The sequence below is a fragment of the Cervus canadensis genome, chromosome 20, assembly GCF_019320065.1.
Source record: "Cervus canadensis isolate Bull #8, Minnesota chromosome 20, ASM1932006v1, whole genome shotgun sequence".
In the NCBI taxonomy this organism is placed as follows: domain Eukaryota; kingdom Metazoa; phylum Chordata; class Mammalia; order Artiodactyla; family Cervidae; genus Cervus; species Cervus canadensis.
The window spans coordinates 31,365,782-31,393,289 of NC_057405.1; the positions used below are offsets into that span (position 1 = coordinate 31,365,782).

Below are 27,508 nucleotides of genomic sequence, written 5' to 3' on the forward strand. Positions count from 1 at the left end.
CAGCAAGAGATTTCAGATAACATAAAAGACTTTATTTCTTAACAAAAGCATTCTATTTTACAACCAGCTTCAGTTTATACCAAATAAAAATTAGTCTTTTTTCTCACCATCAGGACATGAATTAGTTGACCGGTGTAAGAATTCCAAACTTTCAAAGTCATGTTATTAACTGCAGTTATAACTGTATTGTCATGTCGATCCCATGCTACCATAGTTACTTTCATTTTTGTGATTTTATCTTCTATCCCTTGAAGGTTTTGGCTGAAAGTGACGGAGGCAGTATTTGCTTACAATGATATTATTTATTAAAATATCAGCATGACAAAAACCTAAATGTATTTTCTTAGTTTACATTCATTAACATGGATAGCTAACTATTGCTTAACACAGTATTTAAGAATAATTTGAACCAACAAAAAACAATGGCAAAAATCACTGCATGGAGTCAGCAAAATCAGGACTCCAGTGCTGCTAAGACACTGCGTAACAGATGAGCCTGAGTGCATGTGACTGACTGTAATATCTTTCTGGGCCTAAGACCGCTGTGCCATGCTGCTCACTCTCCATCTCTGACTGTTGCCACCATGCCCTGACACTTTGCTCCCCATCCAAGACTACTATGCATAAATACAAATAGAAAAAAAAGGTTAAAATATTAAAACAAAAATGATAGTTTCAACATGTAGTATAATTTCTCTTTAGAGATAACCAGTGGATATACCACATCACCCCTGTGTCAGATGGAACATTGTATGTTCTAGTTTTCTTTAAAAAGTAGTAAAAGCTATTCTTATAGTACTATCATACTGTCAACAAAACTGAACTGCAGAATATCATTAATTTGTGTACAGGGCAAAAACTCATTTTATAAAAATCAACATTTTCATCTCCAAAAGTGCCTTCAATTATCACAGAAAAGTAATCAGTTTAACATGGGATTATGATACGTATTTATAGGGTGAGTCTCACACTAACATGTAAAACATCTTTACAACTTTAAATGATCTAGATATATCTATGTAATATTTCAAATGTGATCTCTTACCCTGCTGGCCGAGTAGCCATATCCAGCAAAATACTCTTCCATTCTCTTCGTTTAAATTGCCAAATACGTGCTGTCCCATCCCGACTGCCACTTACAAACCTGCAAAAGAGCCCACCCCACAAAGGAAAAAAAATCACATGTGCTTTACCAAAATGCACTTTCCAAGAGTTATATTTTTAAAAACACCTTTCATTTTTCCTTACACAGCCTTCTAATATAATAGATTATTCTACCTGATATTTTTTGCAAATCTAAGAATTTCTGAAATGTCAGAGCCTTTTAAAATGTTATATACATGCACACATTCTAATGTATGTGGCTAGGTCTCATAACATTCAAAAGTGATTCAAGGCCACTATTTACTACCTTAAAAAGAGAATTGATACTTTCCAAGAGAAAAACACTGATTTTCCTCACATTTTACTCAAGATGTAAATATCATTTTTAAATTTAATGCAAGAATATGAGAAAACTTACACAATATCATCTAAGTTTATTATCAATAAACACTTCTGCTTCATATATTACATTATAATGTATTTCCAATCTTTACTAAAAGTTTCCTTACACCTTGATATGTATAGAAAAATATGTAGGGTGGATGAAAGTCCCTATTATTAAAAAAAAAAAAAGGCCAAATAAGTTATCGTTATTACAGATAAAACATAAACACACATTAACAGGAATGTGATGAAAATTGACTTTTCATCATAACTGGTCAAGATCTTTATTCTAGGTGGCTAATTAATATACAAAACTATTTAAAACCTGACGATAGGAACTGTCTTTATTTCGTATTTGAAAACTAGAATTCAATTTGACAAACAAAAATAATTATTTTACCTGTTACTAGTGTTGGAAAACTGGATACTGTCAACTTTGTCCTATATACAAACAGATGAACAGAAAAGAGGATCCTGAATATAAACTGTTAAGACTCATTTACATCATACTCATATAAGTCTTTTCAACAATACTTACAGTATGAAACTCCAATTCTGATATTTTCTCTGGCTGACCTGATCCAAAAAAATAAACCCTAATAATGTGATCTGTGCTTCCTGTGGCCAGAAACATTCCACCTGAAGAATAACAGCAAACATTTATGAATAAAACACAAGTTCAAAATCTCTGAAAATTAAATAAGAAATGCAAGCAACATTATCATAATATATACTTTATGACTAATATTTCATTCTACAACTATTCACATTTATCCTAATGAACATAATACATCTAACCTGAAATTAACAGTCTGTTAACATAAGCTTCGATTGGAATTTTTCAGTATTTATAGAAGCTTTCTTCTACAAATGATTTCACTAATAATTACATAACCATGTTAATATTATCAGAAAACATGTCTTAATTCTGCTAAAATCCCTCTCCTGCCCCATTTCCCATCTGCTAAAATCCTATCAAGTATTCAAGGCCCAACTCCTTCACTACAGGCCTTCCAGGCTTGCAATCCAATAAGCCTCCTCTCCTCCGAACTCTGATTACAACTTTGTTATGGGGCGCATACATTCTATTCGACATTACAGCTATTTGTACATGCAGTTTTACTCTCTCTCAGAATCAATACTCTCCAACAGTGTTGAAAACAATGCTATATAAAATTGCATCTTGAGTACTCTGAAGTATATGCAGAGCCTATATTTGTATTAATACTAGAAGTAAAACCGTCTGCATGGCAGTAGCAGTGGAAATCGAGAAACCAGAAATTAAAGATGTTTAGATATTATTACAGCAAAAATAAGACTCATGTCATCAGTTTGCAATCACTTGTCTCTGGTACTACTGCTAACCACAATTATGAAAGGAAAAGAAAAGGCAAACTGTGCAAAGAACTAGTATTAGGAACTAGTTCATGTTTTTTCCTAGGAACTAGGAAAAATTCATGTTTCATTTTCTCATCAATTCACTTAAAATCTCCAGATCACAATTTGTTTATCAAGATTCTAATATCCACTCAAAATGCTGCTACATAAACTCAAAATGTAACTGGAATTTCATCACTGCTATACAGCTGTTTTCTTAAGAGCAAATAAGAACAATCTGGAGCAAAATAAGTAATAAAGATGTACAAATGTCTATCAATCTATTTTACTCAGCCATAAGTACCTGCAAAATCATTGAAAATATAAAAGATTTAAAATACTTTTCTTTCAATGAGATAATTATTCAAAGACTTATTCTTTAACAGTAAAATTTGAAACTATTTCCTCCTACCAAAGAATTATTGTCTTCTTAAAGAAACACTCAATCAGTAAAACACTCAACCAAATGAGTATGTAAGCTAAACTCAAATAAAGTTCAAATATTTATAAACTAATTTATGACCACCCCCTGGTACATGCAAGAGAATATGATTTCTATTACAACAGTAGGTATATTCCAAAATTTTATGTGTTCTGCTATAAGCCTTTAAATATACAACTTTTAAGTGGAGAGTCAGGAAGAAAAAAAAATCTTACCAGCACTAAAAGATGAACAGATCATTTGAACTCCAGGTCGAGGGCGCTCTGTAAATTTTGCAGGTCTTGGACTGTAATACAAAAAATAACTAATTAAAAATATACCAAAGAGATCAACACCACCACAACTCAGCTGTCTCAAAAAATAATTACAGAAGGACAAAATAAGAAGCAACAGATGGCGCCCTTTCTAAAAACAAGTTCGAAATCATTGTGTGTCATGATCAGCAGGATCATGTGGAAACTTTACATACAGATTTTTATAGGCGTTTCTGATTATGTAACAATCTATACGTGAAAGAAAGTCGCTGCCCCACCTAACAGCTGTCTCGCTCACTTCTAATCGGATTTACAGGTTCTCAGTTTCATAGAGCAGCACAGCAATGCACAAATACACAGGGAGATAAAAGTCACAAATATATACGCAACTATACTGCTCATTTAGAATAGTGATCTACAGAAAACAGGTCACACTTAACTGTGTTTACATTGATTACAAAATTACATTACAGATTATATGTTTATATTAATAGTACTGACATTACACACTGTTAAAATCAACCAGACTGAAGAAAAATTAAACTATGGATTTTACCCACACCAGTTTCAATACATATACAATATATATGTAATATTCCAATACAAAAAAAAATTTCAATACAGTGATTACATTTAAAGCCCTTAATATATATTTCAAACTAGTTTTTCTCAGAATATTAGGAGAGAAAATTATAAAAAATTATTAGAGCCTTCACTGCATAACTCTCACTATCCACAGCTATTGAACACAGAATGGTTTCAGTCTTCTGATCATTTAAGGGAAAAATGTACAGAATATTTTGTTAACCGACATTTTAACAAGTTTTATTAATATTCATTAGCTCTGATAATAGCTAAGCATAACTGATACAGTTTAGAGAAAGTTACTAAAATGTTCTTGAAACCTACACATTTACTTAGAGAAAAAATTTAACCCTAAGTAAATTTATCTGAAATCATATAGGCAATAAAAAGAACTGCTTTCATTACTATCTTATAGACTATGGTACATTTTTATTAATTTTTGGCACATGCCAAACAAGCAGTTAGAACCCATAATCAGAATATGTAAGCAATTATACAGACTGTCATTTTAAACAAATGCTAGTATTTTTAAAGGGAAAAAACATATAAGCAGGTACACATAATTTATTTTTAAACATACATTTGAGGAAATATTTTAAGATAAGGCCTAGGATTCAGACCCTCTGAGTTCAGCTCCCAGTTCTGCCACTTATCAGTGTGACCTTAGGCAAGTTCACATTTCTGTACCTGAGTCTCCTCATCTGTAAAATGGAGGTGAACATCACCTCTCCATTCACAGATTTGTCCATGGGGTAAATATAGCACTTATCCCACTAGATCCTCTTGAGAGGCAGCATGAAATAGCACAAAACCAGAGAGGCAAAGAAATGTTACAGTCCTGGCCTTACCATTTTTAAATACTGTTTTAACTGTAGGAAAGTCATTCAACCTTTCTTTGCCTCAGTGTCCGGAACCCAAACACAGTATTGTCCAGACTTATTTTGATAAACCAAAATATCATCATAGGTACAAGCACAAATGCAAAATGCTATTATGGGGCAGAGGGAAGGGTGCATCTATCTACCGTGATGTAGTTTAGTGAAAATTTAATGATTCCATTTTCCTAAATTTCCCTAGATCCACAATAAAATCTATTCTATAGATACGATAACAGAAATAACTACAATTCTTCTAAAGAACTAGGAACTCTGAAGATTATGTTCTAAGTACCAAAAGGAGTTACTGCAGCATACAAAAAGTAGTAGTAATAAAACAGGCATATTCTGAAAAAGTGGGGGCTAGGAAAAAAGATAAGAGAAAAAAGAAATAAACATGTTAACATATAAGTTTCTTTAAAGCATGAAAACAAAAAGGAAAGCATAAGAATGAGAGGTCAGTGAAGAGCCAAAACTAATGTTACTCAAGGAGAAAAATAAAATTATTCCTATTGTTGATTACTTTATACTTTTGCAATTTCAACCATTAAGTTAAACATATTTATTTTAAGAAATAAAACAGCAACTGACTTTATTTTAAGGGTTCCAGCATCCCAGAGCCAAAAACAAATCGTGCCATCTGCCCCAGTGGAAGACAGATATCTCTTTGAGCCACTGCACAATGGTGAGAACTGAAAAAGAAAGAAGAAACAATTTTATAAGAGCAACACAGTCCAAACAATAAACCTATTTTCATCATACAAATAGCAAACAATAATGGTTAAACACTCCAATTTGACAAACGTCATGGTTACCTTCATATTTAAAGTCCATGTATTCATAGAGAAAAGAGAAATATTCCTTTATTTTAGTTGGCTTTACACAATGGATCATAAAGGTGACTTCTTAAAATGTACTTTAGATTGTAACCACAGAGGATTTTTCAGGGATTAGAATGATTACCTGTAGTGACGTTATAGATGCACTGTGGCCCTGAAGAACAGCCAAAGGCGCGCACGTCCGAAGACACCAGACTCGGATCATTTTGTCACAGCTCCCAGCTGCTATCATGGTATTCTCGTAGTTGACAGCCATGTCTGATATTTCAGCAGCATGCCCTCTCAAAGTAGCTAACAATCTCCCATCATCTGTTGCCCAGATTTTCACAAGACAGTCATCAGAACCCTTAAAATAAAAATGGGTATTTATTGAATTAACTATAAATTTTAGTTCAAATACTTAACAGGTATTTTAAAAATCCTATCTGTTATATCCACTTCCCAATATTCATAACTTTAAGTACTAAAAAGTATTAAATACTTGTGTTAGAAACTTTCCTCTACACAAGGTGCTGTATTTTATAAATTATTCACTTATAAAGAATACTTGTATGTGCCCCATCTAACAGGAAAAGTAGGATGTTAGCAATAACTAACAATTACCTATGGCGCCTACCCATTACCCAAGGTAGTCTCTATATGGAATCTTTTCAAAGAATCTGAACTTCTAAAATAACAAAACTATAACTGCAAAACAAATGTAACATGCAATAGTGACTAATCCTATCTACGTTAATATAAAAATGAAAGGAAGCATATTGATGCTTTTTCCTCCTACAAAGCCAAATCTGTAACACGTGAGTTTCCCACCATTGATCTTCAGCTAAATACATCACATGCAAAGTCACCCATCAGTTATAAGAAAAAAGTTAATTTTAGCTTCATGAAGTCATTAAAAATATATATACTACCTGTTTACCCTTTGCAGGAACATAAGCTCAGGGAGAAATGTAAAGAATAGTTTTCTATGAATATCTGTATTTACAAATAAACATTTCACTCTCACTTAGCCAAAGCAGCAGTAAGAACTTCTAGATTTTTCCTTCTCTAATTTTTCTTATTCACCTTATAGTTCAAAGTTTACTCTTTTACCAACCTCTCCCTACTTCCCCCCTACTTTTCACTATTAAAAAGTTTTAAATATACAAAGAGTATAATATATTACCATTAACCTCATATATCCATTCCCCAGATTTGAAATTTATTAGAACATTTCAAAGGTTGTAGGTTACAACTCTTTATAAATATTCCAATCTACTTTGTTGAAAAATACACACGCAAACAATTTTATCTGACACTAGAAAGTACTTAGAGGATCTGCAACAGCAAGGACACAGAGAAGTATCTGCTTCTAAAAACTAAGGCACTATTTGGCTCTGACCTACATTCACAACAAAAATAAAATTTTAAGTATGCCAACACAGGTAGAACATACACGAAGAATAAAATCCTGTCATCTTATTATTTCTTATGTATCTGAATAAGTCTGCTTTATATTCTACAGAAGATTTTTTCAGATTATCTTACATGTTAACAAACAGAAAACAAAAAAACACACACATCTTTTTGATCAAAATGCCAGCTTTTATGAAAAGGACAGGGGGCAACCTGTTATCTAAAAGTCAGCTTCCAGTGACTTTTCACCATGTAATATTGAATAGAAAGTCCCACTATATTATGAATGTATTAAGTTCACTAACCTTATAATTCTGCTTTATATTGACACATAAAAAAAAAAAAAATTCCCCACAATACCACCTACCCCCCCAAAAAACACTGTACACAATTTGCTTTAGCGTGTATTATCCCAATTAACCTTTCTTTTCTTCCATTAAATTACAGGAGAGAAAGTTTTCATCTTACTTTCAGGGAAATCTCTCTTCACTGTCCTCTTCTATGATATAAAGTAGTACACTGTCCCCAACCCTCACCCCCGATCCCCAGAACTCCTGGCAGAATTTCAAACAAAATCCTAAAGCATCCTCAGGCAATTTCTATCTCATGAATCTTTATTTGTGATCATCTATTCTGATGTGAATGTGAAACTAAATATGATCTGACAAATTCAACTAAGTTCTTTTAAAATGACTGTCAGAAACACAGGGATTGAACCCAGGTCTCCCACGTTGCAGGTGGATTCTTTTACCAGCTGAGCCACAAGGGAAGCCCATCAGAAACACAAGTACACATAAATAATTGCGTGAAAAGGAGTGTAGACAAGAAGAAAAATCAAATTTACCAGGAAAATATTCTTAAAAGCACCATGTGAAAGGATGAATTAAAAATCTGATAAAACTATTCCTTATAAAAAGACCAAACTGTAAAGCAGAACTTGAACAGATGATCATTCTTTATAGAAGCCTACGTCAAATGTTAGTAAAGTCTATAATAAACCAAGGAATAGAACATTACTGTCTTTCAATCAAAACGTTAAAAGAGTTACAGACATGAAAGTAAAAGTAATGTCACTTAAATGGAGAAAGGAAAGAAAGAGTTGGAAAACACAGGCATAGGTGTCAGCCTTGGTAGGAAGGACACATGGGTTCCTAGGCCTCATGGAGGAGGAAGAGTTATGGCGGACACGGCAACTGTAAAGCAAGCAGCAAAAAAATTAGATGATTCTAACCTCAGCACCAAGACAAATATCTGAGGATTATTTCCCAAAGGAGGAGAAGGGGGAAATAAAAGAAGGAACCAAAAAAAAGCGAGAAAAGTTTTAAAATGTGTTAGAATCTTATAAGCAATAAGGGAAAAATCCTGGAAGCAACAGTGAACTTCCAGCTAAAATTAGACAACATGATTTTAGGAAAAAACCTGAACTGACAAGGTTTTTAAACAAAGTTCTAATGCCCAGGGGAAAAAGAAGTATTCACTTATTTTCAGTAATACGTAGACACTGCTGCTAGGACTGATGATTTGGCAAGGTAGTGGGAAAAGCTGGGAAAATGAAGTGTAAGTGGGAAATTAAAAACAAAAATTAAGCTGCAAAGGTTTCATCTGAGAAAGGTCACTGAGGGTACAGTTTTAAATGCCTGTTAAGGAGTTTGAATTTAACCTGGCAAGGGAAGCTAATGAAGCATTTTAAGCAGATAAGACATGGTTACTCTAATATTTTAACCACAAGTTTTAAGAAATCTATGAGCTGGTGAAAACTGAAGATGCTTCTTTGGAATGCATTTTTAAATCAAATTATAATATTATGCTAGTGGTTAATGCCAAGCAAATATAAAAGGTGGCAATGGATCATTAGTTTCACTGAGAGTGTTCATTAGTATGTGTTAATAGTAACCTAATGTGTTATCATAATATAGATAAATGACACATTTATCATTTATCTGTTTACTGAGTATAAAGATACCAAAAGAACTTACATAAATCCCCAAATAAAATGAGATATATCAAATTTACACTGTTTTCTCTTGCATGTCAAGATATCCTGTCAATGCAAAGATAATGCCAAGAAAGCTGAAAAAGTAACTTTCTCTATCCTGAGAAAATAACAGTGCAGGTATCTCTTTGTAAAAAGACTTGATAAAGGGTGGAACTTAAACTTATGAATTTAAAGTACCCTATAAATTTTCTTTTTCCATAGCCACAGGGATAAAGCCAAGTGCCTTTAAAATGATCAACATGCTCTGTAGCTTAGGGCAGAGGAAGGAAACTGAATAAGACATTTACTATGGAATCACTGTTATTTCTTTAATACTTTTAAGCAGACTATGGAAATGGTGGCACCCATGACCTTTCCTTCTAGAATTTAACGGGATCTCTTACACAGCAGGTAATCACCCACCCCCCACTTTCCTTCTTCAGTTCAGTTCAGTTGCTCAGTCGTGTCCGACTCTTTGCGACCCCATGAATCACAGCATGCCAGGCCTCCCTGTCTATCACCAACTCCCGGAGTCCCATCGAGTTGGTGATGCCATCCAGCCATCTCATCCTCTGTTGTCCCCTTCTCCTCCTGCCCCCAATCCCTCCCAGCATCAGGGTCTTTTCCAATGAGTCAACTCTTCCCATAAGGTGGCCAAAGTACTGGAGTTTCAGCTTCAGCATCAGTCCTTCCAATGAACACCCAGGACTGATCTCCTTCAGGATGGACTGGTTGGATCTCCTTGCAGTCCAAGGGACTCTCAAGAGTCTTCTCCAACACCACAGTTCAAAAGCATCAATTTTTTGGCACTCAGCTTTCTTCACAGTCCAACTCTCACACCCATACATGATCACTGGAAAAACCATAGCCTTGACCAGACAGACCTTTGTTGGCAAAGTAATGTCTCTGCTTTTTGATATGCTATCTAAGGTTAGTCATAACCTTCCTTCCAAGGAGTAAGCGTCTTTTAATTTCATGGCTGCAATCACCTTCTTCTTAGTCTATCCTAAAGAAGTCCCTATTTTGTGAATCCCTTTTGGAAACTACGAAGTTTCATCAAAATAAAAAGTGTGAGAGGCAAATTTCAGATAGACAAAAATGAATGCTGACATTTTCCATATTTAAAGCCCAGGAATTAAATATGTATATACAAAAGCAATATGTATATCCATTTGCTTTTGTATTCTGGTCAAGAAAAATTCCACAGATCTATGACATTGCTTTCTACTTTGTTGAGCACTTGGGTATTAAAATTCGTCTTGAAATCTACAAAAAAATGTCCTACCTACTGATAGGAAAGCTTTACGAAACAACTTCAGATACAGGGTCTTCGATCATTTATATTCTATGTAAAAACTAAAGCAGAATCTAAAGTCAACTTTCAAGTTTCTGGAAGACAAGTTTTAAAGGGCTTAATTGAACTATTAAAGTATATATGTAAACATTTATTTAAACTGGAACCTAGAAGATTAGCTGTAACAACTATATGAACTACTCAATGATGAAGAAAAGTACTTTAAAAAAAAAGAAAAAGAAAAGTACTTTACAACATGGAACAGTAAATGACAAAGAATTGTTGACTTCTGCGAGGAGAAAACCACATGCACTTGGGCCAACAGTACAGCAGGTTAATTTTGCTTAGACAACCTTAGAGTTAAAAAGCAGACCTGTAAACTTTTCCCTGCTAAAAGAGAAGCATCAATTGAACAGGCCAACCAACGATCACTGCTCTGGCCTGAAGATAAAAGAAATTAGGTGATTATTAAACTTATAGTATATTGGAGAATTTGGCAGTCCTTGGCAGAATCAAAAAAGAGAACTGTAATTTCTCTTGCTACTGCTACATAGCGTATGAGTCAGATTTCACAACTTGATGTCATCAGAACAAACAGAATTAAATGTTAAAAACATCATGTATATGGTTATGCATACTATAATGTCATTTTTTTTTCAAGCAAAAAAGTAGCCTTATTTGTGTGCTTTTCTTACCAATCTATCAGACAGACCTATATTACAAATTACCCTAAACTTCAGAGTCAGTCATCTCAACAAGGCTGAATTTTCTCACTCCTCTCTATCTAAACTACCACTGACTAACCTTTTATCAACGTAACCATCATTTGCTCTCACCCTGCTCCCAGATGCCAAGGACCATTATGGAAAAGAAGACAAGCACACTTAATTCTGCAGCACTGCAAGTTCACAGCTCCTGTTTATTCGGATGGCTTAGGCTAATCAGCAACCCTTTTTGGCCCCTATTCATCACTCTTTCCCTATTACCAGGTTTTATCACTCATCTCTAGAACTCAGTCCCATTCCCCAATCAACACTCTTCATCATGTAAAATATTTCAATTTGAAAAGCAGAATCTGTTCACTGTAAACCTAATTATCTTTCTAACAGTCCACATAAACTGTTCTTAATCTATTTATTCACTTATCTATCCTCCAGAAAGACCACTGCACATCAGTTATCTCCTCTTACATCTGCTCTCCTAGTTCCTTACCCGACCCAGGTTTCAAAAATTTATCTTCTTATAAATTACCGTATTCTAGTTCTCCTTTCATTACCAAGCTTACTGAATATACAGTATCATCCCTACACTACCTCCCATATACTTTGAAAAAGTAATTTTGCATTTCAAACTTATGGGAGTTTCAAGATCAGTACCAGTGTCTTCCATCACCCAGACACATCAACTACTAACAATTCACTGCATTTGCTCCATCACCGTTTTTCTTTCCTTTCTCGCCATATAATACACCTACAGACTTGATGCCCCATCACCTCTAAATATCCCAGTGTGCATTCCTCTAAAACAAGGACACACATCTCCATACACTGGGGAAATTAATACTGATAAAAATGCCATCCAATCCACAGGTCCCATTCAAATTTTGTCAACTATCCTGACATTGTTCCCTTTTCTTTTTTGGCCCAGGGTCCCATATAGCAACATGTGTTATATGGTCACTTCAATCTCTTCAATATAGAGTATTTCCTGAGGCTTTCTCTATGCTTCATGTCCTCAGAAGTTTATAAAGAACACAGACTTTAAATTCTGTCAGATCATACTGTCTTGGTAGGAATCCCACAGACAAGATGCTGTGTTTGCCTCAATGTACCACTTCAGAGGATATGCAATGTCAACCCCCATCCCACCACTACTGAAGTTGGTAACTTTGTCATGTGAAGTGTTTCCCATATTTTCCCCCTGGAAAGTTGCAATCTTCCCCATTTTAATTAAATTAGTATCTTGTGGGAACATATGCTAGATTATGCCAAGATCTTCAAACCAGTATCAACCAATCTATCCTCCAAAGATGACAATGAATCAACCACCACTATGATAGTTACAGAAAGAATGCTGGTTTGGCAACTATCAGTTGACATTCTACCATAAATAAGCGGTTTCCCTTTTTCTCACTTAATTATTTACAAATTTACATCAGTATAGACTCAAGGATGCCTACTTTAGTCAGTGCTCATAAATAATTAAGTCAAGGTCCTACCCATCCTCATGGAGCTTCTTTAATAAGAAAATACAATTAAAGCTAATTTTAAAAATTAGAATTTCAGACAGTGATAGATATTAGAAGAAAAACACAGTAAGGTAACGTGACAATGATACAGTATGAGGAGGGAAGGCAGACAGCAAAAAGTCTCTTAAATATGCAGTGTTTGACCAGAGCTGCTAAAAAAAGGAATAAGCCACAGCAGTATTTCAGAGAAGATGATTCCAGGCAAAGGGAATAGACAGTACAAAGGCTTTAAGCCATAAATGGGCTTTGCAAGTTTGAAACACAGAAAAAGACTAGTGTAAATGAAGCACAGTAGGAGGAGAGAATTCATCTTAAGGACATTTTTATATATGTATCTTCCTTAACAGAAGTTTCTTACAAGAAAGGACATTATTCACTTCTGTATCTCTAACTGACTGGCTCATTCATTCATCTTTCTTTTTTGTCATATGCCTACTGTATACACCAGATTTCCCTTGTAGCTCAGTCGGTAAAGAATCTGCCTGCAGTGCAAGAGACCCGGGTTTGATCCCTGGGTTGGGAAGATCCCCTGGAGAAGAAAATGGCAACCCACTCCAGTATCCTTGCCTGGAAAAATCTCAAGGACAGAGGAGCCTCGTGGGCTGCAGTCCATGGAGTCAGAAAGAGTCGGGCACGACTGAGCAACTAACACAATACTGTATACACCAGATACAATGTAAGGCACTACAGATCTAAAAAGGTTTCAGAAAAAGGATTTGTTGTCAAGAAGTTCACAGCTCAATAGAGACCAACCCTAAACAAATTCACTGCAACAGAGGACCATACAATACAATCTAAGTATGTCCAGCGGTAGGCCACCACATTCAGGAAACAGCCAATTTTTTTACCGTCAAGCTTTTTGAAGGATTACTCTATGTTGTCTCTTTAAATTTTCAATTCCCAATCTTTCCTTAGTGCACTGCAATCTCACTCCTTTCCCTAAAACTAAATAAAGATTTTTTCCTTAAGGTCACTAGTGCCCTTACCAAATCCAAAAGATGTCTTTCAGTTCTAATTTTACTTTAGGTTTCTATCTTTAGTAAAATACAAATCCTCTGGCTTTTAAGGCACCACATCTTTTTTTCTCCTGTGGCCTCTTAGGCAGCTCTTTCTCAGTTTTAATTACTGACTTCTCTCTTCTGTTTAGTTTGCTTTCAAGTTGAAGACTCAGACTTCTCACATTACATACATGAGGCAAAATGATCAACCTCCATATTCAATGATTCCCAACTTGAATCTTCTAGCCTAGATCACTCTCCTGCACTCCCACCACCTGTTGAGCATTTCTACTTGGCAATCTATGTGTGGATCTCAAATTCAACATGTCCCAACCTTCAAACTTCTCCACTTAAATCCCTACCACAGTAAATAACATGGCTTTCTAACCAGCTGCACAAGTTAAAACACACGTCATTTCATATTATTGCCCCTCAATTTCTCCCTACATGCAAATGAACCTCTTAAATTCTAGTTCTATTTTTAACCCATTAATTCCATTCCTACTTCCACTGTGACTCTCATGGATCACTCCTAGAACCTTTTTACCAATACCTCTGTATATCGACTTAGCTTTAATTCATCCTCTGCAAAATGCGCAACAGATCATTAAAAAGAGAAATTCTACTCACTCCTCTAAAGCTATCATTTTTGTTCCATGCCTTCAGGGAAGAACACCCTTCAAATGTCACAAAAGAATCTTGACTTTGTCCTCCAATAACATCTCTAACTCTTGCTTATAATACACAATTGCATATTATAATCTTCCAAGGACTGTAAATTCCTTTCCCTAAACTGTGGAATATCCAGCTTGGCTCAGTTGAAAGTGTCACTTCTCAAGGAAGTTCCCCTAACCATCTCCTACCACACCCTGAATTAGGTACGTCTCTCCTACGATACCTCAGCATTTTGTGCTGCCTCTATCAAACTTCTCATCACATCGCATCAACACTGTGTTGTTGATCATCTATGAACTCTTACAGATAACTGTATCTCCCATTTCAACATCCTAAGTGTTTAGAACAGTGTATACCCCCTAAAAGACAAAAGTTCATTAAAGGAGTGAATAAACTCATAGTATTTATTTCAAATTATTGAGTTTATGGAAACAGTTTATGCTCTTTTGCCTTAATTTGAAGAGATATACTTTATGTTTTAGAAAAACGAAATCTTTTTACATGGTCCTCAACATACATTTAGGAGTGAATGGCTTATTCCTGAGAGAATTAATTAACTCTGCTTTTCTTTAGTAAATATTATTTGACACAATGATTCTGAAACCAAGTAAACAGATTTAGAAAACTAAGAAAGAGAGAGAATTAGAGAACAGTCAGACTTGGTGATTACACTGTCTCCCTCCCTGGGCTCTTCTCATTATTCTACTAGGAAACGTCCATTTATTAAAATATTCTAGTACAACTGGATAATTTTCCTAACATAGAATTTCACTTATCAATCACAATGATTTCCATTTCAATCTTGTATAGCATTTTTAAAAAGAGATTTTAGGTAAGAAGATAAAATAGATACAATTTATATCTATAGAATTAAAAGCAGCAAGTGAGACTTGACTGCTTCCTGTGTATCCTGTTCTATACTAATTACATACATCATTTCATGTAATCCCACAAAAAATCCTGTGGAATTGGTACTATTATCTACTTCCCTACCTTTTTTAAAGAGCTGAGAACACTGCCGATGAAATGGGTGAGGCAGTCTTTGTAAACTGCACTGCTAGGACATGGTAATGCTGTGAGCTGAACTGAGAGTCCCCTGATGCTGAAGATGATGCTCTTAACCACAGGACTAGACCGCCTCTAGTTGTGCCTGCCCAAAAGGACTCAAAAGTCTGTTGGAATCAGTCCCTTGGAAAAAGTTTTCAAATACATCTAACACTAGAAGTTAATGCTAAGTGTACAAAGTCTTAAGATACCAAATACATAAGAAGGAAATACTGAGTCGTCCACTACTGAATTGTTATTGTAGTAAGTAACAAGAGTGTGCCGCTCCACAGGCATCTTTCATTGTTCAGTCAAAACCTACTATCCTGAAGTCTTATCCTATTTGCTTTTAAGACTGGATTTCAAAGCATTAGTTAGTGGCTAGTGTGTTTCCAGGGGAATAAAAGAATGTGAATAGTGAACACATATGTTCTCTAACTCAACCTGAAGTGATAACAAGACAAAAATACAAAAAAATTTTAAGTAACAATGATCTCATATTTTGACATTTATCACAAGGTAACATTTTGGAATCTGTCACTGCGAATCACCAGTAAAAAATTACAAATGAGACTGTAAGTTTGGCACAATTAGAAAATTATATCACATACATAAAACATCAACATTTTTAGATTCTTGATAAGGCCACATAAAATAGTACAGTGATAATTTTCTTCCCTTTATTTATGTATCTTCAATTAAAGGAAAACAATCAGAAAACAGCTTCCTCTTAACGTATCATTCTTATTCCCCCAATATCAAATGCTCTTAAAACTAGGAATTAAAGTTTTTAGAACAAGGGCTGCAGTTTTTTTTTTTCCTGTACAGGGCCAGATAACAATTATCTTAGGCTTTGTAGGCAATACAGTCTGTCATAACTACCCAACTCCATGTTGTGGTACAAAAGCAATCACAGACAATGTAAACAACTGAGTGCATCTGTGTTTGAATAAAACTTTATTAACAAAACCAGGCAGTGGGCTGGATTTGACTCAGGGGTAGTAGTTCACTACACCCAGGTTCAGAGTGCTCTCCCAGCTCTATGCCTACTAATCTACTACTGTAAGACAGCAACAGTGTATTACTCACTGGATTTTTCCCTCAAAAAAGTATAAGAGGTTATGTATCTAATTCAAATCAACACACACACAATGCTTCATGAAGTATGACAAATAAATGCCTACCATCCCTCTCATTTTCAAAGAATTCCTTTACAAACATCAAAAAATTAAGAAGTTAAAGATATTTTTTATAACCTCAGTATATGACATAACTTAATGCCAAAATGAAATATAAACACAATGTAATGCTTCTTTCTCATTCTTTCAATTTATTATTATTTTTGAAAGAATCCTTCTAACATTAGAAATGCCAAATTTACTATATGTTTTGAGAGCTAAATTTAAATAATATGTTGAACTTAACTCTAAAGATAATTTTCCATTACCATTTGAGAGCAAGTTACTGTTGCAGGTATATCAAGGACTTCAGCAAATATAGGGATAACTGTTCCTCACTCTAAAGGTAATAAACTGTCAGAAAATTTTGAAAATTTCACTTTTATTCTGCTTCATAAAGAATAGCAGACATAAAAGAGGAAGTGAAATGGAGAATACTAATATATACGAAATGATCTGCAAATGCCTGAAGAGGATTCTAGAACCAGGAAAAAGATAAGTATGGAAATCCTTTCCCACATCCTGCCATTTAGCTGTTTTACAGATGACTGAGTGTATGGGTAAAGGAGAGAAAGTAGATATAAATAAATCTCAGTTTACAAGCATATCCACTTAAAAGAGGAATCTATAATTGTTGTGACTGTATAAAATTCGCAGCTGCTCTCTTCAAAGGCAGAGATGGGAATTTCCATGTTAACTTCAACTTCCCATAGGAACCCCGTGAATAAGTGCATACCTTCAGCCCAGTATTTAACATAAGTAACATTTAATTATAAGTACAACCATGTAGTGCAGTAAATATTACCCTTAGTGGATATAATAGTTAAGGCACCTAAAAAGAAATTGAAATACTTCCAAAAGCAATTTTCTCACTTAAAAGCTGAAAAGCTCTGCTTTTCTCCATTCAACAAGTTAAAAGAAAACAGTAACAAACAAACCCAAAGAGATTCTCTGAACGCCAGATATACTGAAGGATGAAGTCCTAAAGATAAAAGGTAATAACCTTACATATGCTCAGACTTTTCCCTATCACCACTTTAAGGGCCATTTCTCAGACTCTAATGTGCTTGTTTTGGATAAAATGCCCTTAGGTTTAGAATTAAAATCATTGTATGACATTTTACAAAATGTGAACTGCATTATCTGATATAATGCTGGGAATTACTTATCCACGAGGACAATAATGTAGCTGTAACTGTGTTACGTGTCTTTCAAAAACATTCCAAATTTGAAGTTCAATGTTAAGCAACGCTTTTGTTACAATAAGCAGTTTTATGTGAATTTCTAGTTTTTCAAATTAAAAGAAAAAACAATGGTTTTATTTCAAAGTTCAACTATAAGCAACATTTCCGTAATCTCATATATGAATTAACATAATACTTTAAAAACTACTTACAGTAAATATCCGTCTGCCCGTTCGATCAAAAGTTACACAGTACACAGACGACAGGTGTCCAAGGATTCTTTTATGCATTTTCATGTGCTGATACACGGCAGTGGGAACCAGCCGCTCAAGTCTGTATTTTCCATTCAGCTTCCTTGAAAACAAAGTATCCGCTACCAAGAAAAGGGGGGGAAATAAGTATAATTGAGAAATTAATTTTAATTATCCTTTTTAAAGAATTCACGTATTTCAATTTCTCATATATTGGTATAAATAAAGATGCTTTCTAATGCATATGACTCCTAGTTAAAAGTCTTCAAAATCGTCAGTAAAGCCCATTATTTTACTTGAAATAAGTTAAAAGCACTATTATCTTCACCTTACAAACAAGAAAATCTAGTTAAATAACCTGCTGAAAGTCACGAAGTAAGGCATGATGCTAGGATTAAAACTCAGGCTTCTTTACTCTCTACTCTGTCAGTGCTCTTTAAAACCCAAAATGACTTTGTATATTATTTCTTTAGAAGTCTCCTATGAGACAGATTTTCTCATAACAGCAGTTAAAACTGGATCTGGTGCTTTTTACTTTTCAACAAACAGCAATTCTTAAACACTCTAAATATGACACGCTGAATGACACTTCTAAAAACTTTGCAACAATGAAGGCAGAGGAATAACTTGTTGCATTATTAAAAATAATAATAATAATTATTAAGGGCTTCCCTGGTTGTCCAGTGGTTAAGAATCCGCCTGCCAATGCAGGGGACATAGATTTGATCCCTGGCCTGGGATGATTCCACATGCGGCAGGGCAACTAAGCCCTTGTGCCTCAACTACTGAAGCCAGTGGCTAGAGCCCGTGCTCCCCAGCCAGAGAAGCCACAGCAATGAAAAGCCCACACGCCACAACAGAATAACCCCTGCTCTCTGCAACTGGAGAAAGCCCGGGGGTAGTAATAAAGACCTGGCACAGCCAAAAATAAATAAATTTAAAAAAATAATAAACTGAGAATCCTGCCAAAGACCTGTAAAATGATTCCTTTTCTAGAACCTATAAGCCCTCTTTTTTCACCTCCCCCATTTTAACCATCTTTCAAGATATGAACAAAATTTACCTCCTGCTCCAAAGCCTGATGTGCTGAATTTGGCTGAAGATGTTCCTTTCCATCTAACTTACTACTGTTCTTTGTTTTCTATACCAATATTTATGATAGCATTAGAATTATAAACAAAGAATGTGCTCACTAAATACATGCTGACTGGTCTGCAGGCACATGTTCACCCCTGTAGATTATCTTTTAATACAAGGCTTTTTTTTTTTTCCTGACTGTGACTGCCATCTACTTTGAATATAAGCACTGCAGTTTCTCACATTTAAATTTAGCCCCCCGCCCCCAAATTAAATATGTACAAAGTATTGATATTATCAATATTTAACTCAGGTTTAGAGCCTACAATTACGCCCTAAAGTTTATGAAATATAAATCAGGTGTATAATAAAGAATCTCAGTGCTTATTATCTTATTCACATACAACAGATGTTTGGCTTACACTACACTGACAAGCAAAAAAGAAAATAGTGGAGACTGGCAATGAGGTAGAATACTTTGCAGGTTCTAAAGCAATGAAATATAATTTAAGGAATAATTCCATTGTGCTTACATGATCTTTTCCTACATCAATTATTTTATATTCTGGTAAGAGTGTATCTCCTGCTGTTAGAGGACAAGTTCTAGGATACAATCTATTTCAACATCTGTGCTATCTAAGACAAACTGTTGAAAGTTGTTAATTAGTATACTTAGGCTGAAACTAGTTCTACAGTAACAGTGATTCGATAAGTTTCTAATAAACCCTGATATATTTTGCCTTATGCATAGAAATGGTCTGGTGAAAGACAACCACCTGCACTTTAGCTCCAACAGATTTAGAGTCAGGAGCACACAAAACCACAGGCATCACCTGTCCTGCCAAATGAGAACTCAAATGATCTTACCCAAACACTAAGGATCAATGACATCTCACTTATTGTTTATTTTATAGAAAAATAAGTGATGACATATAGCACAGATGTTGACCGTACTGTGTTACCAATACAGTTTAATTCTCTCCACCCCAAATTTACAAAATTCTCAAAATGTCAAATTTTCTTAAAAATCTCTTATCGCTGTTCAGGTACAATAATATGATCTTTGGAGGTAACTACAATACCAAAACTATTATTTTAATGATGACAAGGCATTTTTATATAGGTCAGAATTTTTTAAGATGGATTTTTAATGAAGACTATACTTCAGAGTTGATAAAGCAAAAACTAATTCCCTTAAGAGAAAATGTTACTACTCTCTTAAACACAGTTTTTACTGAATCTCTACCTAAACTGGGATAAACTTTATTTTCGCTGAGACTCAACTGAGAAAAAGAACATCCCTTTCAAAAAGTTACCTACAGTCAACACTTCAAGAAAAACTTTTTAGAAACAACATTAAGTCAAATACTGTACTCCACACCACCCTATGTTATGCTTGGCTGCCAATTAACTACTGGGTATTTTTAATGACACTATGTCAGCATCCTAAGGGGAAGGGTACCAAAAAGAGTCCTTGCTGCCAACCAGTTTACAAACTCGTACAACAGCATTGAAAGATATGACATACAGGGAAAACAGTATGCAGAGTTCCCAGGTAACAAGCTGCAGTTCAAACTTGACACAGGGGGTTAAAGAGAAAAATACAGGTATGCTTCAGTAGTTGAAGTTCAACTGAGGAGACTGGCTTTGAAGGTCTGACCAGGTCAATTAGGCAGAGAAGATGTGGTAGGATTCCCATTCGATGAACTCACATTTTCTTTTACTACACCATTTACATAATGTCTCGTCTCTCCTACTAGATCTTAAGTACCTTAAGGACAGAAATTCTGCCTTATTCATATTTCCTGAAACTGAGTGTAGTGCCTTTTAAATAAAAAAGTACATAAGTGAATCTTAGTTAATAATAAGAAACACAAGATGGTTCAATTAAATTTACAGTTTTATGGCAGAAAAGCAAATGGCAATCATTCACTTCCTCAAGAAATTGTTAACAGTAATTGGATTTTTGAGTAAAAAAGAAATGTCTCTTGGATTATAGGAACTCCTTAAATTTTATTAAACTAGAACATCAATTTTTAAAATGAGCATGGTTAAGCAGATATAAGAGGTCACAAAGGAATAAGTTCGTTATATGTCATTATTATAGTTTTAACCTTAAATCAAGTAACATATACGACTTTTGTTTAAAAGTACATTTATGTTCCCAAGTATGGTGATGGGAAATATTCTTAAATTAAGCCTGCCAAAGCAAATTTCTATCTTCCTAACTTGGCAAATTCTTTCTTACCCTTCAGGGCCAGTTTAAATGCCACCTCCTCCAGTAAAAAGTGAATTTTCCTTTTAAATTAAAATTTTTTAATTTTAAAAGTAACCTAACCAGTTGCCCTACAGTATCACTCCTGTGTTCAAAACTGCAATGTTCTTCATTTGATTCACAATAAACACCAAGTTCATTATACATCAGCCTACCAAGACTGCACAATCTTGTGTCCATTATCTGATCACCTTTTTGTGTGATCTTATTCCAACCATTCTAATCATCCCCATTCTTCCAACACATCAGGTAATGCTCCTAACTTGGGGTCTTTGCACCCGCTATTCCATCTGGCCAGAACACTCTTCCCCCACATGGCTAATTCCCTGGCTTCCTTCTTCATATCTGTCCTCAAATGTCTGTCACTTTCTCAATGAAGCCTAAGCCTGATCAGCCTAGTGAAAATTACAACCCACCCCCCACCACCACCGCTAACTCCTGATGCCCCTATGTAGTTTAGTACCTGCTCTTTTTCCATCAATAATCACCTTTTATTTGCTAATTATGTTCACTGTTTATTTTCTGTCTCCCCTTACTACAATATAATAAGCGCCACACAGGCACAATTTTTTTGTCTGTTCTGTTCTTTGATAAGTCTAAAAGCTGACAGTGGTGGCTGGCACTTAGTAGAAGCTATGCATTTGGTGGACTTAATAAATTAACTACACAACAAAAAACAATTAGGTTTAAGAATAAAACAAAAATGGATTTCTTTATTGGACAGATTACAGATTCAAAGTATCTCCATACCATTCTTCCTTTCAACTGCCTTGCTAAATTTACTTAATCTGGAAGCAAGGGGATTGGTAAGCATATTTATTCAACTTTCCTGAGTGAATGGAAAAGTAAAGTGAAATAAAATTTCCAGAAATCACTGCTATTCATTTGTATGAAGTATGGAGAAAGGAGCAAAAAGTGAGAAGTGTCATTTGTAGCAAATCATTCAGAACAGCCTTTGAAACAAAGTCTCTGTGCACAATTTAGAACTAGTTACTAAACAAAAGAAACAAAAGACCCACAATTTCTTAAAGTTATTAACAGGTATAACTCTGTATATAACTAGATATATCTAGCCAGTAGGGTCTTACTTCTGTGCATACATCCTTAATAAATAAAATGTCCCCACAAGTTATTTCTTTGTAGTTCACACCAAGGTATTTTTCAAGAATTAATTTCTTTAATCATAATACTAATGTATACTTAATGTAGAAAATAAGAATATTGTCTTTACATAATTCTACCACCTATAACAATTACATAAAATTTTGCAGCGATTTCCCTCATAAACAGAATTTTAATGGCTATGCCATCCATATTCCTTAATGAAATAAAAACTAGGCTTTAAGTTTGATGGACTTGTATTTAAACATGACTCTGCAGAGATTTTAAGCAAGGTATTCCCAACTTCAACTTCTCAAGTTATTCATCCAGAAACATTTTCCACAATATTTGGAATGGTTTCCATATTATGCTATTCTTTGACATCTCATAATTTCACGTGTTTACACAGACAATTTTATCAATATTTTTTTTTCTTTTGTAACTTGGTCTAGTGCTTTAGAAGGGTTCTTCTACCAGCCAACAGTATAATAAATATCCACTTAAGTTTTCTTTTACGTATTTGTGGTTTAAATTTCTCATTTAACTCCTTAACATATTCAGAGTTTTAGTAGATGTTACTAGGTGAGTCTCTAAAGATATTTTTTCTCCCCTAAATAATCAACTATTTGTTCCAATCTTTTCACTAACTAACCCGTCTCTATTCTATTAAACTATGATTTAATTATCTTATATATATTTCTGTACTAACCTGCTGATGGCATGTTTATTTATACTGCAAAGAGTCGGACACGACTGAGCGACTTTTCACTCACTCACTCAACTCAGTAAAACTCTGGGCTTCATTCATAGCTCTGTTGGTAAAGAATCTGCCTGCAGTGCAGGAGACATGGGTTCGATTCCTGGGTAGGGAAGATCCCCTGGAGAAGGAAATGGCAACCCACTCCAGTATTCTTGCCTGGAGAATTCCATGGACAGAGGAGCCCGGTGGGCTACAGTCCATGGAGTTGCAAGAGTTGCACATAACGTAGCGACTAAATCATCATCAGCAACAGCCAATACTTTAAATTTACAATTAGTGATAGTTTATGTGGCTATTCTTCATGTCCTCTAAAAAATATCTTACTCTTGATTGACAATTATATAGTTTGAAGACTATTGAAAAGTTTTTAAGAATTAATCTGTTGGAAATACAAGCTTAATTTCATTTACCTATACACAGCTGCCATCTGTCTATCCAGGGAAATGGTACTTTGATCCTACAGCTGGGCCAAGTTTCCAATGAAGATATTTTAGAAAAAGACAGACATAAGCAGATTTACCTCAGTTTTCCTCACTATACAAATCTGTACCATGTCAATCAAGTTCATGGGAAGTCTGTAGACAAATCTCTATCACATGAACCAAGTTTCATGAGGAAAAAATGGGTAGCTGCCAGAAAAGAGCATCTGCAATAATCTTAGTGACTATATTTTTGAGAGTATTAGAAAAAACATGATAAAATCTCTGCAGATAATAAAGAACTAAGGCAGAAATATTAGTGAAAAGTGAAAGTGAAGTCGCTCAGTCATGTCCGACTCTTTGCGACCCTGTGGACGGTAGCCCACCAGGCTCCTCCATCCATGCGATTCTCCAGGCAATACTGGAGTGGGTTGCCATTTCCTTCTCCAGGGGATCTTCCTGATCAAACCCAGGTCTCCCGCATTGCAGGCAGATGCTTTAACCTCTGAGCCACCTCCCTCCAAAAAGCCTCCCCCTTCTAATAGGTACTTTTTGCCCTTATTTTTTAAAGGTGAAGCGTATTTGTTATACAGTATTATGTTAAGTTACAGGTTTACAAAACAGTGATTCACAATTTTTAGTCTATACTCCAATCACACTTATTATAAAATACTGGCTATAGTCACTGTGTTGTATAATATACCCTATAGCTTACTTTATAAGCCTATTCCTCTTAATCCCCTACCCCGATATTCGGCCCCCTCCTTTCCTCTCCCTTAGTAATCACTAGTTTGTTCTCTGTATCTATGAGTCTGCTTCTTTTTGTTATATTCACCAGTTTGTTGGATTTCTTAATTCTACATGTAAGTGACATCATCCAGTATCTGTCTTTCTGTCTGACTTATTTTACTTAGCAAAATACCCTACAACATCAACCTGCTAAGTACTTTAAAAAATGGAGGAATTCCCTGGAGGTCCGGTAGTTAGGACTCTGCGTGCTCACTGCTGAGGGCCCAGGTTCAGTCCCTAGTTAGGGAATTAGAATGAAATGAAATCTAGATACTGATTCTGCAGAATCTACTCTCTTTTGTACTTTAATTTACAAACTGTTTATATGGTTATTAATTATAAGTTACAACTACTTCTGCATTTTATGTATAGAAACTTTTACATGCACTGGGAAACCAAAAAATTGGTGTGACTTGCTTTACTGTGATACTAACTTCACTGCAGTGGTCTAAAACCCCATAATACCTCTGAGGTCTACCTGTACAAAAACAATGATAATCATGTAAGCAAGACCATGTGAAAATCAACTGCAAAAATGATCTACCTTGTTAGACAATAATTAGCTTGCCCAACAAAATAATGCTACATCCACAATCAGAGGCCAATTTCTATAGAAATAATCTTCCAAATTCATGAGAAATACAAAAAGTTGTCTCTACATGGTGTTGGTGGTTTCCACTAAATAAAGTATGGTGTGGTAATAAGGTATTTGCTAACGCATAAAATTACATAAAAAATTTTTTTAAAGGATCACAAAAATGTTTGAATGGAAAGATGATGTAACTGTACAAGCCACAAAAAATAGCTATCTAACTCTCTAAAAGAAAACTTACGCTAAAGCCAAGAATTAAGTATCTTGAGAAAACACCTATTAAGGAAGATGAAAGTCAACAGTGATTGAAGCTAGAGAGGTTCTTATGGGGACTTCAAGAATCTAGTACAAAAGAGTCTTATCTGCTATTCTTGTGGAGGTGGGAAAGGCCACAGAAAATTATTATGATGTGTAGCATATCTGGAAAATAATAGCTAATATTTACTGAGTGCTTTTACTATGTGCCCGACATTGTTCAAGGAACTTCATATACATTCTGATTTAATCCTCATGGATCTTTTAAAATGGGTACGACAATTATCCCCTTACTGGGGACAATCCCTACCAATAATAGAACTGAAAGGCAGAATGTAATTTTTCCAGAGGTGAAGCCCCGGTTCGAATTCAAGCTTATTCCAAAGAGTGCACTCTTACCATGCTGCTTAAGTAGACGAATATTAGAAAAAAAGACGGAGAGGAAACATGCCAAAGTGTTAGTAACAGATAACCAGTGAGACTGGTTAATTTTTCAGCTGTTCTGTTTTCCAAGTTTTCTCCACTGAGCATATATACATCCCGATTAATGTTTTATTAAATAAAGTATAGCTCAGCCTACCTTGAGGAGCTCAAGAGTAATATGAAAAATATGAACTGTCTAAAGAGATTAAGCTTAAATTCAAAGACTGATAAAAACAGATCCAGGGATAAAGAGTCAAGGAATTTAAATCTATTTAATCATAAAAAAAAGAAACCATAAAGACTAAGTATATTAAAGTACTTGAATGTATACACTATAGAGAATAACCATTGCCTATTTGACAATGGATTGAATGACATACTACAAAGAATTCACATCTAATTTGATTCAGAAGCCATAAAATACAAAGGGTCATCAATTTTGTTTATGAGTCTGTTTCTAAATCTTTCCCATTAAAATTTTAAAGTAAAAGATGGTAAAGATAGTTTAAATTTTATTCGTTAAGGAAGCATATAAGGAGGAACTTGTAACATTTAATTCTCTATAGAGCCACGAGTGAAAAGCTCACCACAGTAATTCTAACAGATATTAGTAGAAAATTACAACCAAACATTCATAATTGAGGGCCAGAGATAATCTAGGAAATAATTCAACACAGGTTGGTTTATTTCCACAGCATCATCTGGTCTCTATCACAATGCACAAGTAACTAGTAACGACCCAACATAAGAACAAGACAAATAAAATTCTGTAACAATGATCATAACAAACAAAAATGCCAACTTTAAGGTGCAAAGGGCTGCAACATTTGAAGAATAATCCTGTAATTAGCTTATCTGCCCACAAAAAAAAAAAAAAAGGATGGGGAGTGAGGCAAGAGAGAACAGAAAAGTAAAGGGAAATAATTGCGTGGGTGACACAACACCCGAGAGCCTCTCTTTCTTTTACAACTGTATCTAAAATAATTAGTATGAACAGCAGCTGCCCTCCAAATCTCTACCTATTTAATTCCAAGTTTCGTTGTAATCCCCATTTGAAAGACACCATGTTTTTTAAGATTTAGCAGATGTCACAAATATGAATAATGTCTGAAAAGAACTCAAATACTAACTGAAATAAAACACTCAAGAGTTAAGCAAAAAAAAAAAAAAAAATCACGAACCAAATACAAAAATAAGCACTAAAAAAACAAACCAAACAAAAAAAACAGACATTACAATACTAAGTTGAATTTATTAGAGTTGTACAATCCCTGATTTGTATTATTCTTCCTTCTCATTTCTTTCCTGGAAACTCATGATGATACAGAAAATACAATAGTGTAATATTTTCAGTTTTAAGTATTTTAGAATATTTTAATAGCTATTTCAATAAAAATTCATTTTTTAAAAAGTTAGGGTTTTTTTTTCCCCCAAACATTTTAATCACTCAATTTTGAGTCAACAAACATTTATAGAGCACCTATATGGGCCAAGTATGAACTAAAGGATATAACAAAGAAAAAGAAAAGACAGAACTTACCATCATGGAGACTGCAGTTTAGCAGGGAAGAAAGACATGAACAAGGACTTACAACAATGTTAAGTTCCATCAAACAGAAGGTACAGAGAAATCTTGAAATACACAGCAAAGGGTCCTAAACATATATGGCAGGAGGATATCAGGGAATCAGAGTACACTTCCCTAAAAACTGATA

The 27,508-nt window shown here is 34.7% G+C and overlaps 1 protein-coding gene across 2 annotated transcripts in view; it reads right to left on the reverse strand.

The window, feature by feature from the left end:
* The window catches only part of LOC122422510 (pleckstrin homology domain interacting protein), a 120,202-nt gene that overhangs the window by 67,118 nt on the left and 25,576 nt on the right, over positions 1 to 27,508 (reverse strand). For both annotated transcript variants that reach the window (XM_043438934.1, XM_043438933.1), the window contains exons 7-14: positions 18,064 to 18,224; positions 5,985 to 6,206; positions 5,613 to 5,713; positions 3,523 to 3,593; positions 2,027 to 2,127; positions 1,889 to 1,929; positions 1,046 to 1,144; positions 108 to 261 (exon numbers count right to left, since the gene is read on the reverse strand). In XM_043438934.1, coding sequence (XP_043294869.1) covers positions 108 to 261; positions 1,046 to 1,144; positions 1,889 to 1,929; positions 2,027 to 2,127; positions 3,523 to 3,593; positions 5,613 to 5,713; positions 5,985 to 6,206; positions 18,064 to 18,224 — 950 coding nt within the window. The remainder of the gene's footprint in view (positions 1 to 107; positions 262 to 1,045; positions 1,145 to 1,888; positions 1,930 to 2,026; positions 2,128 to 3,522; positions 3,594 to 5,612; positions 5,714 to 5,984; positions 6,207 to 18,063; positions 18,225 to 27,508) is intronic.